Genomic DNA, 18,061 nt, shown 5'->3' on the forward strand with positions numbered 1-18,061 from the left:
ATAAGAAACAGTTCATCACCGTATGAGTTACCTAACTTACCTAGGAATTTGAGGGGAGGGCAGCTGACTAAGAAAAGTACATCGGACAGTATGATGTTTGGTCTAAGACTTAATTAACAACAAGGAAAAAGCTTTTCCAGGGCAAATTTTGAACTATTCTGTGGAGACTGAGGAACAGAGAAGTTGCCCAAGTCACACAGCTAGTGAGAGGGCCGACTTTCAACACAGCACGTCTGACCTCAGGGCCTCTGCTCCCCAGCCATGATGCACAATGTCTCCCCAAGGCACTATCTCCTCTCAGAAAACTTGAGCATGCTTACCATTTTCCCGTGAATGTGTCCTTTGTTTACCTTGCTTTATTCATGTAGTGTTCAGACAAGGAGGCATAAAAGTAACAGAGTGTTCAATACCTATGGTGATCAAATCACTGTGACAGGAGGATGGGATTATTATTTTCCTGTCCTGGATGTAACATTTCCATGAAAAGCAGATGAGTTTGGGTGTTTTATCTCTAAGATGTTTTCCCACTACTCAGCACCTAGATCCTATGAGTCTGTCCCATGAATACCCCCTGATTCAGGAAATAAATACATGCTACTGGGTTTTTATACAAATGATAATGAATGTTCCCTCTTACCACCTCCACCGACACACTATGATCGCTCATCTCTAATGGTCTCTTAACTGATCTCCCTGCTGTGACTCTTGTCCTCAAGTTATTATCCACACAACAGACAAAGGAGCCTTTGAGCCCTTCCGGTGGCTTCTTGCCACAACTAGGAAAATTTTGGAAGTCCAAACTTTGGCCTAAATGGCCTCATGTGATCTGGTCCCTGCCTGCCTCTCCAGCTTTACTTCCTCCAGTTCTCCTGCTAGCACCCTCCACTTACGCCTGGCCCTGGTGCTGTCCTTCCAATACACGGTCTCACCTCAGGCCCTTTGCGTGCTCCACACCCTCTCTACCTGAAAGTGCTCTTTCTTCATACGGTTTCATGGTTCATTCTGTGTTTATTCCTGTCTCTGCTTAAATGTCTCTCCAATCTATTTTTCTTCCTGACATTTAACACAACCTGACATTTTATGGCAAACGTTTTATTTATTATTTGTCTCACTGAGTAGATGGTAAGCCCTATTCACCAGTGTATTACCAGCAGCTAGAACAGTGGCTGGAACGTAACGGAAATTGAAAACATCATGTGCTAAATGAATGGTAGAAGCAATCGGCATAAAATAAAATTGAAAATGGCTACTACTACACATTATGACATCTCTTTTAGATACAAGACTGACTTAACTTCTTCCTTTTGGGTCCAGAGAACACTACAAAATTTGACCCAGAAAAAATCAGATGCGGTGGAAACAACACCAGATAACACTGTAGAAAGCTAAAACCACTCAGGGTAAAATCTGTAACTGACAAAGCAATGATGGAGGAAGCAAACCTTCTTGACAAAAACCAGGTCTATAATCTGACCTAGGTACATTACACCTGCTGGAGATAATAACCATTACAAAAAAAAAAAAAAAATCACACCAGCATGAGCTAAAAATTCATAAACTTTACGATAGATAAAAATTAGATAAAGGAACCAAAATTTTAAAAATTGACCTCAATAAAAATAATTTCAATAAATTAAAAATCAAAATGAAAACATTTGGAAGTAACTTAAAATTGCCTCATATAAAATTAAGTAAAAAATTAAGCTGGCTTAATAGAATTTCCCCTGGAAAGTGCTCTTCCAATAAAAGTGATTCGATATTGGTGTAATTCTGATTCAAATTTGGATTCCTAAATATGGGAGCATACATCCTGAAGATCAAAACATCTAACAGAACAAAACAGAATATTCAAAGTGATAGTTTCAAAACATCTTACATTCATTTCAATTAGTGCAGGGCATGAGAAACTAGCTTTTTGGCTGCTGGATCACAATTTGGCCACCCCCCCCCCCCCCCCCACACACACACATTCTTTTTCAATCACTACTGTTTAGCCATGGCTCTCTTGTAGAGTTGAGTATGTACTCAAATATAGAACTGAAAATTATCCCTTTTAGGTCTCATTATTTGGTTGGTTGTTGAATCCTTCTGTAATTCTAAAACTCTTCTCATTCTCCGCTGCTGTCCAGTACTCTCTTATGCTTTGATGCATGATGAAGGTGAGGAAGGTCTTCAAATTCCACGTCACCTCATGCTGTGAAATAGACTGGGCTGAAAATATCCTTATCAGCTGTGAAAGACACTTTGGGTTGTCTGTTTCCAACACTCACTCCAAGCCACAACTTCTTTCTCTCTAACCACCTTCCAGGTTAGAAGGAACATGTGCCCCTTAGAGTTCTGCTCATTCAGACATACTCTGAAATACGTTGGATGGGTCATTTGGGAAAGACACTGCTTCCCTGATGGGAGGGGAGAACCAGCTGACACATCTCTTTGCCTTTTCCCCTAATGGTCCTTCTTCCTACCTGGATGGTAGATATGATGCATGGAGGTATGAGGAGAAAGGCCAAACTCTAAGAATGGAAAAGCAAAAAGGCAGGGTTGCTGATGATATCACACCAGCTCTGGACTGCCAACCTCTGCACCCCATGTTATGTGAGACACATAATTCCCTATTTCAGCTACTATTGCTTAGATTTTCATTGTTTAAAACCAAAAACACCTTTTTTTTGTTGTTTTCAAAAGCATCCTTAATGGATCAACCATTAAGTAATCTTCATGCCTGGATACTTCCTTTTAATGACCTCTACCCAAAATGCACAAGTCTTCTGAGATGAAGCCAGTTATCAAGGCTGAGAAAATAGATAAGTTAATTTTTTTTAAATTTTTTATGTTTTATTTTTGAGAGGGGGGAGGGGCAGAGAGAGAGAGAGAGAGAAAGAGAGAGAGAGAGACAGAATGCGAAGCAGGCTCCAGGCTCCGAGCTGTCAGCACAGAGCCGATGCGGGGCTCGAACTGATGAACACCGAGATCATGACCTGAGTCGAAGTCGGAGGCCCAACCGACTGAGCCACCTAGGTGCCCCAATAAATTAATTTTAAAGTCATGAAAAATAAAATAATATGAACACAGCTTTTCTACTTCACCTTTGTTTAATACTAACTTAAGCAATGAGTTAAAAGAAAAGCAGTTAGAATCATCTCACGGGTTTGTTATACTGAACCCATCCCTGGCATTATGGATCTAACAAGCCAGTCATTAGTATAAATTCTGCCTCCACCTTAACCCCTAGGCTTTCAAAAATTGTGTTGTAAGAAGATGCTTAGCCACATAAACGCTGAGATTGAAAATGAGGATAAAAAGGAGAGATGCTATCAGTGATATTTATCAAGTGGCTACTTTAGCAAGTGGCAGGCAGGGAGCGATGGACTTGGGCTTGTGTGATGAATCAGATAAAGAAGACAAGGTGAGGAGCTGGTTCTCACCGGGCAGAAAAGGAATTGCCGGGCTCAGCCTGGAGCATATTAAATCTGAGGGGTCACTGTGACATTGAGGGGGAAATGCAAGTGACTTGTAAAGCTTTAGAATTCAACAGAGAAGACATTTCTGAAGTCTTGACTTTGTCCCCTTGGCCTCTGTTCTCTACCTTGACATTTAGTCTTTTGTCGTGCCAGTCTCAGGACAGTTACTACACACGTACACACCCTCCACTTCTCATTCCACACGACACCAGCTCTTCCTTGTTCCACATTAAAATCCCTGCCAACAAACATGTATCCGCTCACAGAGATGCAAGAAGTGCATGGCATTTGCCAGGTTTTTTTAATTGCATCTAACTATTTTTATGTGATATTGACAAGGTATGTTTTCAATGTTAAATTCATGTAAATATGCTGTAAAAATACTAAATTAAACCGGAAAGAAATTGCTACTATTTTTAAACGGTGGAAGAAAATCTTGTAAAATTATTACTATTACAGCAGATGCATAAGAATATGCTAAACTCAGTTCTAGCTTAAACTCATCAAAAAGAGTATGCAAATTTATGCTAATATTAGTTATTTCTTTCAGCATTGAATATGCCAGTTTGATTCAAGAATAACTGCTAAGAAGCTTCATATTTATCTCAAGTGTCTTTCAAAGAGCCTGATCAGTCCCATGCTGATGAGGCAATTTTATTGGTTAAAAAAAGCAAATAGTTGAGTTGACAGCTTCTCTTCCAGAATCTTGATTGCGTAAGACTGACTGCTCAGAAATTTCTCAAAACTTAGAAGGAATAACTCCCATTCCACTTGTCAAATGTGTAGAAAACAAGACTAAGAAACTATGCAAATTATTGACATGCAGAACAGTTCATTTAAAGCCATGTAAAATGAAATAATGTTACACATTTGTCTCATACATATTTAAGAAATAACCCAAAAGAAGAGAATGATATCCCTTGTGTTTTGTAAGCACAGTTATATCTATGATAAACAAGTCATTAACTATAATTTAACATTTATGTTTTACTGTTTTCTTGGGAAGCTCTTTGCTAGCTTGAATAATATTCTAATAACATTTTATTGTTGAGAAAGCATATTTGTCTGCTAGAGGCTCTAATCAACTAATTTTCTCTAATGACAGCTGAACTCTGGCTACAAGGGTACAACATTTTTTCCCCATTTTTATGATAAACAACCATTTTACAGCATCTTAGTAATCACGTTTACTCTCACTGCCTCAACATGGACAAATCCAATGCTTCTTAAATATCCACCTTACCTTTTTGATGATAACTGCGTAGTTAACTGAACTGCTTCAAAAGCACACATCACAAGAACGAAGGGGATTAAAATCTGTTTAAAAGGACAACAGACCATGCCATGGGTAGTTGAAGAATTTGAAAAACTTAAAAATAAATGCTTTTTCTGCTTATAGCAGTAATTTAACCTCTCAAACCAATTTTATCTACGTTAGTAAAGAGCAAACTCTGAAAACCATGAGATCAATGATACATAGAATAGTGATGAAATGGATTTAAAAATCAACATCAATAGCATATGTAGTATAAAAAGATAACAAATATCAACACTCATTCCAAATAAAACCTAATATAAATTTTTGATTTACGTCATTATAGTAATTAATGACCTGTTCAAATGATTCCAAGAGAGTACGAGAGGCACAGAATGCCCCAAATCAAATAAATTCGAGAGCCTGATACTTTGATTCACAGATCCCTGAACCCATCTGGTCACTTGATACTTTAACTCTATATACATGATTTAGCTGTTCTGCCATTGCTTTTTATTCATTTATCTTAATACAACTTTATTTCTGATTAAACAACTTAGACTCACTGTAAAATATTTATTAAAACATTGAGAAAGTTATAATACAATTTATACTGATTGAAAATCCATAATCCAGAGCTAACACCGTTAATATTGAGATACTGCTTTCCAGTAACCAATTAAGTATGTGTATACACACACACACACACACACACACACACACACACACACACACACGTGCGCGCACTTGATACATAATAAAAAGAAAGGAGAGAGAAGCTAATGAAAAGAAATGATGTTCAAGACTGGATAAGACTGTTGCAAGTGAAATAAAACACAGTTTGGGAGGACCTTCCCTTCTGGCCACATCAGTCAAAAAAGCCATCCAGTGCATTATGTCAGTACAGCTCTGAATGTGGCTGGAGAGTAAAGATCTAGTATTTTAATTTAAACTTTTGTTTTTCTTTGTTGTTTTTTTTTTTAAAGGAAGTTCTTTTTTTTTTTTTTTTGAGAGAAAGAGAGAGAGCGAGCACTCAGGAGATTGGGGGAGGGGGGAGGGAGAGAGAGAGAGAGAGAGAGAGAGAGAGAGAGAGAGAGAATCTTCAGCAGGTTCCATACTCAGCATGGAGCCTGACACGGAGCTCGATCCCACGACCCTGGGATCATTACCTGGGCCGAACTCAAGAGTCAGAAGCTCAACTGACAAAGCCCCTTCTTTACTTTTTTATTTTTTAATTGTTATTATTTTTTTTTTGAGAGAGAGTTTCAGCAGGGGAGGGGCAGAGAGAGGGGAAGAGAGAATCCCAAACAGGCTCCACACTGTCAGCACAGAGCCTGATGCAGGGCTCCATCCCATGACGCTGGAATCATAACCTGAGCTGAGATCAATAGTCAGCCACTTAACCAACTGAGCCACCCAGGTGCCCCACTTTTTTCTTATTTTTAATGAAAGGCCAATACTCTTCAATAGACTAAGAAAAGAGCAACTACCATTAAAAAATGTAATTGAGGGTGCCTACGTGGCTCAGTCAGTTGAGCGTCCAACTTCCGCTCAAGTCATGATCTCACGGTTGGTGGGTTCGAGTCCCGTATCGGGCTCTGTGCTGACAGCTCGGAGCCTGGAGCCTGCTTCAGATTCTGTGTCTCCCTCTCTCTCTGCCCCTCCTCCACTCACACCCTGTCTCTTTCTCTCTCTCAAAAATAAATAAAAATGTTTTTAAAAAATTGAAAAAAACTAATTGAAAGTTAAAGAAATAACATGGTTTACAATAGCTCAGTAGAAAATGGGACATGAGAAAAACATCTTTTTGATATTTCTTAGGATCACATTTGTATCAATGCGATAACAAAAAAAAGGGGATATTAATCTAATTAAGAGACACATACTTTTAACAATGGTTACTTTTGTGATCTGAACAGAAGGTAATCAGATTTTAGGCAGATATACACTAACTACGTAAAATGTGCCAGGCACTGTGGTAGAGGGAATAAGACAAGCAGAGTGACCCTGCAGAAGAAAGGAAAGAACATGAATTACATTCCACAGGAGTCTGAACCTCCAGAGCTGAGGAGTCTGTCATGATCTTGGTGCCATGTCATCCAGCTGGTGCCCACTGCATTACTGTAAATGTAAGCACTCAGTGACGTACCTGGTGAGTGAATCAATCAATTCTAGATACATGGATTATGAGAACGGATTATAACATGTTGGCAGTCTTGTGGGGAACATAGAGAATCTTTGGGAGCGCTGCAGCTTTGATCTGCACTGTACTTCCCCACAGGCTTTAATCATCTGTGCTGGGACTTCCCAGGATTTACACAGAATCTGTACTTTGTGGGAGTTAAATGGGCTTAAGCATAAGGCAAAAAGGTTAGCTATATTTTGGAGTAAAAGCTAAAGGGCCCTACTTCCCATAGAGCATTGTCTGGGAAGGTATCTTCTTTCCATGCGATCTCACTCTGTCAGAATGACTTCATAATCTTAAGGTCATGTAATGTGTTACATAATCTATCTTAATGTCACAATGAATTGATAATCTTAATCAGTATCTTAATATAATAAGAAAATAAGAAAACTAACCTTCCACATCATCAGGGCTCCCATCATAAAAGGACTAAACACGGTCAGAAAGCAATAGACAGAGGCAAGATCAAAGCTAAGGAACCAACATAAAGAAAAAAGATTTTAGAATTCACATCGTAACTTTAAAGGAATGTTCTACTAAAAAGGATGTTTCAACTACCTTTCTGAAAGCTACTCCTACTAAAACACAAGCTTACATCGTATCAAGAATATTAGGAAGCCACTCAGATGAAGTAGATATGCATGTGCCGATGCACACCAATCTCCAAAATATATCCTTCGGGATAAAAAGTATGGTACAGAACAGAAATCTAACTTGTATTATTTTTTATTATAAATATGCTGTTTTCATTTGAAATTACCTGTTAACAGGGCGCCTGGGTGGCTCAGGCGGTTAAGTGTCTGACCTCGGCTCAGGTCATGATCTCACGGTGCGTGCGTTTGAGCCCCGCATTGGGCTCTGTGCTGATAGCTCAGGGCCAGGAGCCTGCTTCGGATTCTGTCTCTCCCTCTCTCTCTGCCCCTCCCCCGCTCACACTCTGTCTCTCTTTCAAAAATAAATAAACATCAAAAAAAAATTTTTTTTAATTACCTGTTAACAGAAGCTATGTTCCCAGTTCCAAAAAATGCTGTCACTAAGAAGAAAACCTAAACAGAGTTAAGGAAATGGCCAAAACAAGTCGGAATTCATACAAATTTCTCCTTCATTTAGAAAAGATATGCTTATTCTACCAGGAAGGTAACTTGATTTTTAACCTGTACACTTGGTCATAAATTGTCATAAGTGAATGTTCCATTACATGTCCTCGCAAATGAATTTTGAAGGAACCAGGCTGAAGAGGCAATGTGCTAAAAACACGAGGCATGTGAGGTTATCCTCACTTGTCACTAGCACCTTTGGGAGGGCATTTTCCAATTCTCTAACAGAAGCAAGTTGGAGTGTTGTATCTGTAGTTGGCCACTGATGGTTTTTTCAAAAGGAGAACATGGACCCAGTGCATGTGACAGGCATCTTTAGGTGAAATCCTGTTTTAGTTCATATACTCTCACCGTGTGCCCACCACATGTGAAACGTGCCAGGTTCTTTGGAAGGCTCGGAAGGAAATAAGATACCATGTTCTATGATAACTCAACAGAGAATGAGACATGAGAAAATGCTAGACATCTTTTTGACACTTCTTAAACGTAACATCTGTTTTAATGCAGTAATGAAAAGTATTAATCCTATTGGTATCTAAGAACTAACTGCTAGAAAAGTACTTACATACTGCCTGGTCCACTGAAAGCACTCCATAAATGTTAGCTACTATATTATTACAGACACATACACAAAAGTGGTAAAGAAACACTGAAGAGGATGTATGAATTATGACAACTTTCAGTGAAAAAGTGGCATTCGAGTTGGTGACTTGAGATTCAAATGTATTCATGGATCTATTCACTCAGCCAATCAACTGACCAACCAATATTTATTGTCTAGAATGAGTCAGAAGCAGAGCTAGGCACTAAGCATATAAATACGAATAAAATAGTCTCAAAGTGCTCACATGGTAACTAAGATTATGACAATATATAGAAGTACATGAGAAGCGTTTTAAGGTAAACGGTGGGGAAATAAAAGACATAGTCAAGAAATATTAACAGGTATGACAGAAGCTTAGAGTTTATTGAAGGATACACTGAAAGAGAAAGTAAGATTAGTGGCATACTAATTAACTAATAGATTAGTGGCATATTAATAAAAAGCCTTCAACTTTACTGTGGAGACAATGACAAGCCCACAAACATTTTAGGTGAGCGATACAAATAAGAAACACCAGTGACAGTGAGATATTCAAATCAGGGAGACAAATAAATATAGGCAGGAAATACAATTGGGAAGTTATTTCAGTAGCTCATGTTAGGGGCAAGGAAGGTCCGAGCTGGTGCACTGGGAGTGGAAGTGGAGAATGAGGACAGACAGTGGGACTTCAGAACTGGACAAGGAATAGTTAAATATGACAACAAGTTTGATGGCCCGGGTGGTTGGGAGTATGGTGATGCCATTCAGTGAGATGAGGCCCGCCAGAGAGAGACTTTGGAGAAGGGTGGGCCGTTGTTAGTTTCAGACATATATTTGATGATGCCCCGCAGAATACTGGACATATGGCTCATGAGGTCAGGAGAGGTCAAGGCCAGAGAAGTAAACCTCAGAGTTGTCTGCGTGGAGGCGTCAGTCAAAGCTATAGTAGAGGGTGACATTATCCAGGCACAGGAAGAGGAGAAAGTTAAGCGTAGAGCTTGGAGAAGAACATCACTCAAAATCAGACAAAGGAAGAGTAAGTTTTAGTGCAGGAGAATAGAGCTGATGTAAAAGCTACGAAGGAAACCTGGATCGTGTCCTGAAAGTCAAGGAAAAAGAAAAAGAGAAGTGAACAGAGTTGAATGTTACAGAGTGGTCAAGTAAAACTCAAGACCAGACTGTGCGGTCAGGGAGCCCCTGCAGACCCAGTGAGGATACAGTCTTAGCAGGGACATCCGACAGATCTTCACACAGCTACTACGTGCCAGGCACCGCTCTAAGCGTTCTAGGCTTAAGGCTATAGTACATAAATGGGGAGGAAATGGTAGCAGCAACTATGGATTTTTCTTCCAAGAAGCTTGGGAGTAAACAGAAAAGACAAGATAAAATTATACTTTAGGGAGACGAAGCGTTCAGGGGAAGGAGTATTCATTCATATAGGGTGAGTGGAAGGAGCCTGCAAAGACAGAGCAAAACGGAGGGCAGAAGCAAGAGGCAGAGAGAGGGAGAACACCACGGTAAGTTCAAAGGAAACACCTCCCTGCGAATTTATTGAAGCTGATCAGCCAGCCTTCCCAAAGTGAGATTTTATTCCCCCATATTGTCCTTTAGACTTCTACCACTAATAACTTTCACACAATGTTGCCTCGGATGTGATCCGAAAACTTTGGGAGGAAGATATTACATAACATGAGTATAGTACAAAATACACACATAAAAAGATACAAACCAAACTCATAATAGTGGATTCTTCCGGACGAGGGAAATTAGAGTGGAGTTGGGAATTAAAAAAAAACAAAAATAAAAACTTAAGCTTTAGCTGTAATGTTTTAGTTTTTTTTTTTTTAAATGTGTGACATATGTGACAAAATATTACTTGTTGATATCTTGGATGGAGGGAATACACACATATACATTTGTTTTTAGTATCATTCTGTGTGCTTTTCTACAGTTGCACCATTTTTTAAAAACACGAACCATATGAAGAAAATTACGGTTGATGGGGCTAACCCCTCCCAGGTGACACCACTATTAAGTGAAAAGGGGAAAACACCTTCTGACCCCACTAAATGGGAGGTGGCAGCGCCTTAAAGCCAAAGCCCAAACAAAGGATACAAGGAAAAAGGCCCTCCGGACGTCATCCAGATAGAGCTGTCGGAACTGGGTTATATCAGTACTGCAGGTGAACCGGACACTGGTGACCTGGGAGACAATTGGAAATATACGAACACACAAGAACGGTTCGCTTACTTCTACCCTCAAAGGCAACCTTCCAGTCTAAGTTACAAGAGCTAGAAAGTTATCCTGTACTGACCAAAGCAAACAAAATAAAGCTGTTCCTATAGCTTAATTACACCCTAATAAAATCTGCCAAAAGGCAGACTACATTGCTAACAATATGCTGAATGGAGCTGTAGTACTGCTGAATGTATAATAAACGGGAGCTTTTCCTTATCCCATGTAAATGGTTTACTTTCAATCCCTATGTAATGCTTCCCTTTTTGAAGTCCTGATTCTTCAGGGTCCTGACCTTCTAAAACCCAAATATGGCATGATATGAAAAAGCATGATGAAATCAAATATTTCTCTGTTTCTTCGTTATTCTGTTAATTCTATTTGTAGAAAAATTATTTTCTCTCTATAAAATATAAAAGATTTCTACTTTTGGTAAAATAGAAAATCACTCAAGTCCAACAATGTGGATGCACTCTTGCTTAATCCCCCTCTCTCTATAAAAATAAAAACTCATGGGGGAGTTTAAAGGGAGATCTTCCCCTTCCTCCACTTTCCATGTCATTTTCTAGTAAATTTACTAGAAATTTAATACTTTATACTTTAATACTCTTTTATATAAAAAAATCTCTTCCAATAAAAAACAGAACTTAAAAAATGACACAAAAATGTTACTTTTAAATTTAATATCCACTTAATATTAAAATATTTAATATTTACTATTAAGGACAGTCTGACCATTTATTTGAATCTGATCAAAACTGCTTTTCATGTACTGTTTTAATATTCCAGGGCTGAAAGTTAAAAAACAGTAATTATTTAATATACTTCAATAAAGTTCCTTCATTATTGAAATTCATTATTCTAAATTATCAATTACTTTCTGTAAACTCAACTGGAACCAGTTATGGATGGATCAATGGATCAACTACGAAGGTGTTTTTCTGCAATATTCTTTTTATCTGACCTCAGTGAAAGTGTAAATATTCTGTCACCAATTTCTTATAAATTACCTTCAGTTCTAAAATAAAGGCAAGAGACATCAATTTCACTGTATAGCTCAGCATGATAAATGTGTCCTTAAAATTTAGCTGGCTTTTAGCCAATTCAAAGTATACCGTGGTGAATAAACAGCTTAAGATTTGGACTGAGGCCACGATCACTAAGGCAGCAGAATAAACAATTTGGGATAGGACCACTAGAAAGAGAAAAACAACACAGAAAACACAAATGGCACCTTCTGATCAAATTCATGAACTGACTTGTGACAATGTTGAATATTCTTGTGACTAAAATAAATTGAGGGAGAGAAAAGTTAGATATGAAAACAGAAGAAAATAAGATCAAGAACATTCTTTCTCCTCTACTCCTTCATCTACATTGATGTTTTTGTACATCAGTGATTCACAAATAATCCCTAAGCCCAACCTGTTTAATGCCTATAAAACAATGAAACCATGCTTTTCTGTTATAAGTGAAAATTTTTCTGACAAACGAATTGTTTCATTTTTATTACTAAATTCATTATGACTGCCTTAAATGGCAGTCATTAAAATTTTTGATGGACTAACACTGCAACTTCCTTCTAAAACAGAAAATATTTATTCTCAAATAAATGCAACAATGGTTCTGCCCAGCTACCTTCTGTTTGCAGGAAATACCACGTTGCTGCAGGGTTTCTTGCTCCGCCTGTATCCAGACAAACATTAAGCATGACAATACTAATGGAAAGAGAGCTTCGTACCTAAGCAGTAAAGGCATGGGGGAAGAAGTGGGAGGGGAGGGGGGAAAAAAAAGAAAAAAAAAATTAAACAAGTAAATATGCACATTTATGCTGAGAGGTCTTTCTCAAAATTAAAACATCCTTGATAACATTTCTAAGTCAGAATATCACAAAATTTAAATTTTCTAGGCTTTCCAGAAGAAGAAAGTGGGAAGGGAAAATTTAAATATCAACTCTAGCATCATCTTTTTAAAAATTTATTAAATCTTGAGATCACTACAATTTTAAAATAGTAGGGATATTTAGAAATCAGTGTAAGGTAAAACAACAAATACACAAAAAAGGAGAGAAAACATTAAGACAAAGGTAAAAAGTCAATTCCTGAGTTAAAATCATTAATACACATAGAAGAACAAGCAAACATCCCAAATTTAAAAAAAGGGGGGGGAGTGTAATACAGGCATAAATCTCTCAGAAAGGAAAAAAAAAGAGCTAATAAATACATGAAATATGTCTGACCTTACTGATAATTGATATGGAAACTAAAAGAACAGGAAGATACCATATTCGCTTATCACATTTATCCATTAAAAAATATAATAATGTCAACAAGAGTGTAATGAAAACTAACTCTCGTATACTCTATATAGAAATAAACATGTACTGGAAGACCATTCAATGCTATGTGTCTATAATTCCCCAAATAGTCATATACCATAATCCAATGATGTCACTTTTAGGAACGTACCCTGAGAAAATAATCCCACATGTGCACTACAATTCTCATATGAAGATGTTTGTTGTAATACTGTTTACAGAAGGGAAAAAACAAAAACAAAAACAGGAAGCGAGCTAGGAAGTGATTCCATAATGTACGGTACATCTCTGGGGTGGTCTAATGTGGACATTATCAGGGGGACAAGGGAAAGGCTCAGGAGATAAGACAGTGGCAGAAGTCTTTTCTCATCCTCGTCCAGCTAAGTGTGCCACCCTGGCCGTCCCCCAAATATTCTCTTACAGTTCTTCTCACACCGTTGGAATCCCATGTTCATTGACATGTCTTTCCCGCTAGTTTGTAAGACCTCTGCCTGTGCCACCACTGCAGGTCCAGCTAACAGTAAGTATTTGCTGGGTGAGTTACTTATCCAAGTGGAAGTTTCAAAACAAAATCAAACTAACCAAAACAAAACAAAAAAACCTTTATTTCTCTCAAATTTTTCACTTAGTGAACTCTATTCCAATTGGCGCTATTTCCTAAACATGAGAAAGCAAAAGAAGCAAAATGCTTTAAACTCTATTACTGATCATAAAAATAAAACACTGAAGACCAGGCAGAAGGAACTATTGATATTTAAGACAGCATACACAAATCACTTGGTATATAAGATGTAGAATGCCCAACTCCCTCTCTCTGCCCTTCCCCCACTCATGCTCGCTCGCTCGCTCACTCGCTCTCTCAAAAAATAAGTAAATAAACAAACAAACAAATAAATAAATAAAAATAAACATTAAAAAAATAAAAAAGGGGCTCCTGGGTGGCTCAGTCGGTTAAGTATCGACTTCAGCTCAGGTCATGATCTGGTGGTTCACAAGTTCAAGCCCCACATCTGGCTCTGTGCTGACAGCTCTGAGCCTGGAGTCTGCCTTGGATTCTGTGTCTCCCTCTCTCTGCCCTTCCCCCACTCACACTCAGTCTCTGTCTCTCTCTGGAAAGAAAAAAAATGATAAAAATAAACATTTAAAATGATGTAGAATGCCCAAGCATATGAACAGAGAATATATACATGAGAAAATATCATTAGTAAAACAGGTACAGAAAATTACACAAAGCTGTGCCATTTTTGACCTATTAAAATCACATTTGAAGTTCTTATTTAAAAATGAAAATACCAAATACTGTGGAGGATATGATGAAATAGACCTGTCATAGGTTGTTGGTGATATTATAAACTGGTACTCTTCTGAAGACAAAAGTCAAAAAAAATTCACGGCCCACCTATACTACGTGTGAGAAGTGAAAAAGGGATCTAATCTAAACTATGTAGAAAGCTTGTATACAAAAACGCAAATCAAAATATTATTTATGATAATATAAAATGGAAATAAATGATCAAAAATAGAGGAACAGCTAAATAAATCAAGGTTCATTCACATCATAGAATATTAAGTATCTATTAAAATGATAGTTAGGAAGCCTATGAGCCACCAGGGAAAATGCTTCTAAAATAAAGTTAGGTAGGAAAAAAAAGATATAAAATAGTACATGGACTAGAATCAACACCATGTTAAAAGACAAATACAGAGGTTAAGACTGGAAGAAATATACCAGAATATCAGGAGGAGGGGTAGGGTTAATAGATTGATTTTCCTCTTTATCCCTATTTTTCAAACTGTGATTAATACTATTTTTACAATGATATTTTAACAAATAATTGAAAAACAAATGTTGACTTAGAATGCCTACGTCCCAGCTATTCTTTGCAATTTAGTTCAACTTCTACATGAGTCCTTGATGGCACCAATTCAGCCCCCCTCCTCAAATTCTTTCACTAGGCATTCCTTTATATATTTATTTTATTTTTTAAAATGTTTGTTTATTTTGAGAGAGAGAGAGAGAGAATGTGAAGGGGGGTGGGGAGATGCAGAGAGAGGGAGGGAGGGAGAGAAGAAGAGAGACAGAGAGAGAGAGACAGAATACCAAGGAGGTTCTGTGCTATCAGCACATGACCCCATGAACCGTGAGATCATGACCTAAGCCGAAATCAAGAGTGGGACAGTTGACTGACCGAGCCCCCAAGGCACCCCTCTCTAGGCATTTCTTTATATCTTATAATTTTCAATCAAATTAAGTCACAATACCTTAATTGTTGCATTTTGTAATTGCCTAACACCGTAAAATAAAGTCCTTACTTTACAGCAGCTTACGACTCTATGATGCATCTGGGGTAAGCTAACTGTTGTGCCCATTTGTCTGTCTAGTGGTCAGGACACTGGAGGCAGGAAAGGAAAAACAACTGTTGTTGAATTGAATCAAGAAGGTGTATGCTCTAAATAAAAGAGGACCACGATTTCCTAAAATATTTGCAGTTATATAGGAAAGCATTCTTTCCTAATATATGGAAACATAAATCTCATAGTTCTACAAATAGTGCTACAGATTTATTTCCTTTCAGAAACTATAAACTATAATCATTTTCATTTGTAAAATGTAGATGAATAAATCTGATAAAGACAATCTTCCTATGGGACTTTATTTCTTTAGACAATCAATATCTTGTATAAAGTCTGCATATCTGAACTAATAAACTGAAATACCAATAAAATGTCATCACAGGCTCACAGTGTACATAATAAAACCTTACAAAATTAGGATCTGCCACTTTGGTCTCTGCAAATTCAACAGGGCAGAAAAGGCATTTAGCTTTGTTTTATAGTTAGCTAAGCAAAGGGATAATATAAATAAAATTTTAGTGGGAAATGTTTAACAAACTTAGAACTACTTTCAAGCATTACAATAGCTTCCATTTGCATAAAAATAATCAAATGCTGATTAAAATGACTCTTCTTTATTCATTAAATCAAGGATACATTGTTAGAACTTAGGATTACTATTACTGTATTTCTGTAAAGTAATAAAACTGCATTTCTTTTAAATATCCTATAATTGTGACTATTCACTACTTTACATAGAGAATCCTCCAGATTGTCCAAAATAGTTAATGTGGAACAATGACAGGTGGACTATTAGTTTTGCAAAACTGATTTGACATTGAAAAATGAACTAATGGAAATTGTTAGACTGTGCTGTTTTAGGCTATTCCTGTTGCATTTTTCTGCAAAGGTAAATGTGCTTTCTGATGTTGAATAATATATTTCTTAATACATTCATTAACAAGGTCATACTCATTACAACTGTTCTGATTTTATGCCTGGATTTTTTTCTTTTTAGATTTTCTTAAAATAAATCACAGTAATATGTTTTGGTATCTTTGTGACTGTGAAATTGATGATTTAAAACATCATGAAATATTTTTTTACTAAAAATTCAACTTTAATCGTCCTTTCTTCTTTCCTTCCTTTCTAAAGAGCAAACAAGATCTATTTTTAGATTTGTTTGTATTTCTTAAATCTTCTACACATTCGTTTACGTTTGTTTATTGCTTTAGAATGTGAAGTTTCAAAACAGAAGAGGGATTACTGATTATTAAGTGACTACGAAGAAGCTGGCACATATCTCTGGACCCTCTCAAACACGTACTTTCTTTTTTTAAAATTATTTTTTTAATGTTTATTTATTTTTGAGAGAGAGAGAAATATAAATGTTTATTTATATTTTGAGAGAGAGAAAAACCATGAGTGAGGGAGGGGCAGAGAGAGAGAGGGAGACACAGAATCCGAAGCAGGCTCCAGGCTCCGAGCTGTCACTACAGAGCCTGACGTGGGGCTCGAACTCATGAACCGCGAGATCATGACTGGAGCCTAAGTCGGATGCTTAACCAATGGAGCCACCCAGATGCTCCTCAAACACATACTTTCTTAAGGCGACCTCTAGGTATGATCTCTTAATGAAACTCATGTGTCACCCCAAAATGCTGGGTTAGAATAGAAATGATTTTACCTTTTGTCTTCTTATCCAGGCTAAAAACTAATTCATAGAAACTTTGATGGATTCTTATTGTAACTAAATTATTTATCCTGAAATTTCACCAATGAAGGGGAAAAGAATGAACAGTTTTAAGGTCACCTTATGTTTATCACTTTTGAGTAAGAACATGCTGACAGACTTCAAGCTTAATTTGAAAATCCAAAGTTCTAAGTCTCAAAGCAAGCCCCTCTTAAGATCTTATGAGGTAACTGGTGAAAATTTCCATGTTGCTTATATTACATCTTCACAGCTGTGCTCCAGATCTGGGTATGCAGGGAGAAAGGAAGGCAGGAGGTGTGAGGAGCTCTGGTAAGGGAAGGTTTTGCACCCTTCTGGATCATCTCTTATCCGAGGACTACAAGAACTCCCAGGGCCTAGGCCACTAATAATGTTAGGGTCTACTATGAAAAGATTTTTGAGAACATCCCTCTAATTCTGAATTAGGACAACCAAGTTTCCCAAAGAATAAACCTACGTCTTGAACCCAAAATAGCTTTACAAAAGCATCTACACTGGGAATAACCTGTTGATAGCACAGGGAATCCCTAGGTTTAGTCTACTTGAGATCAAGATCCTATATTTGGACCAAATTTAGCCCAAGTGAGTAGTGGTGATTTGAGCTGTCTGTTGTATCCAGTGTTGTTATAATGTACATATTTCTCACCCTCATCAGCATTTAAGTAAGGATGAAATAAAATTCAAAGGCAAGTAAAGAATCCTTTTCTTCAAAAGCAGGCGGGACGATTATATCACTGTTTCACGGACTTCTAGAGAACACTTCAAGCTGCTAGTTTTTGTGTTTGTTTTACAAGAAAATGTAAATCTTAAATAAAAATGGGCTCTTTAATTTCTGGGAAAATATTCTGAAAGTTTCTGAATC

At 37.4% G+C, this 18,061-nt stretch overlaps 1 protein-coding gene across 9 annotated transcripts in view; it reads right to left on the reverse strand.

The window, feature by feature from the left end:
• The window catches only part of PIGN (phosphatidylinositol glycan anchor biosynthesis class N), a 106,232-nt gene that overhangs the window by 15,915 nt on the left and 72,256 nt on the right, over positions 1-18,061 (reverse strand). For 7 of the 9 annotated variants that reach the window (XM_047827656.1, XM_047827655.1, XM_047827657.1 and 4 more), the window contains 5 exons: positions 12,455-12,557; positions 10,697-10,783; positions 7,892-7,947; positions 7,297-7,372; positions 4,705-4,778 (listed from right to left, as the gene is read on the reverse strand). In XM_047827656.1, coding sequence (XP_047683612.1) covers positions 4,705-4,778; positions 7,297-7,372; positions 7,892-7,947; positions 10,697-10,783; positions 12,455-12,557 — 396 coding nt within the window. Of the gene's footprint in view, positions 1-4,704; positions 4,779-7,296; positions 7,373-7,891; positions 7,948-10,696; positions 12,103-12,454; positions 12,558-18,061 lie in introns of those variants that run through there. The other 2 variants (XR_007145800.1, XR_007145799.1) reach the window with 2 other exon arrangements.

The sequence above is a fragment of the Prionailurus viverrinus genome, chromosome D3, assembly GCF_022837055.1.
Source record: "Prionailurus viverrinus isolate Anna chromosome D3, UM_Priviv_1.0, whole genome shotgun sequence".
NCBI classification, from domain to species: domain Eukaryota; kingdom Metazoa; phylum Chordata; class Mammalia; order Carnivora; family Felidae; genus Prionailurus; species Prionailurus viverrinus.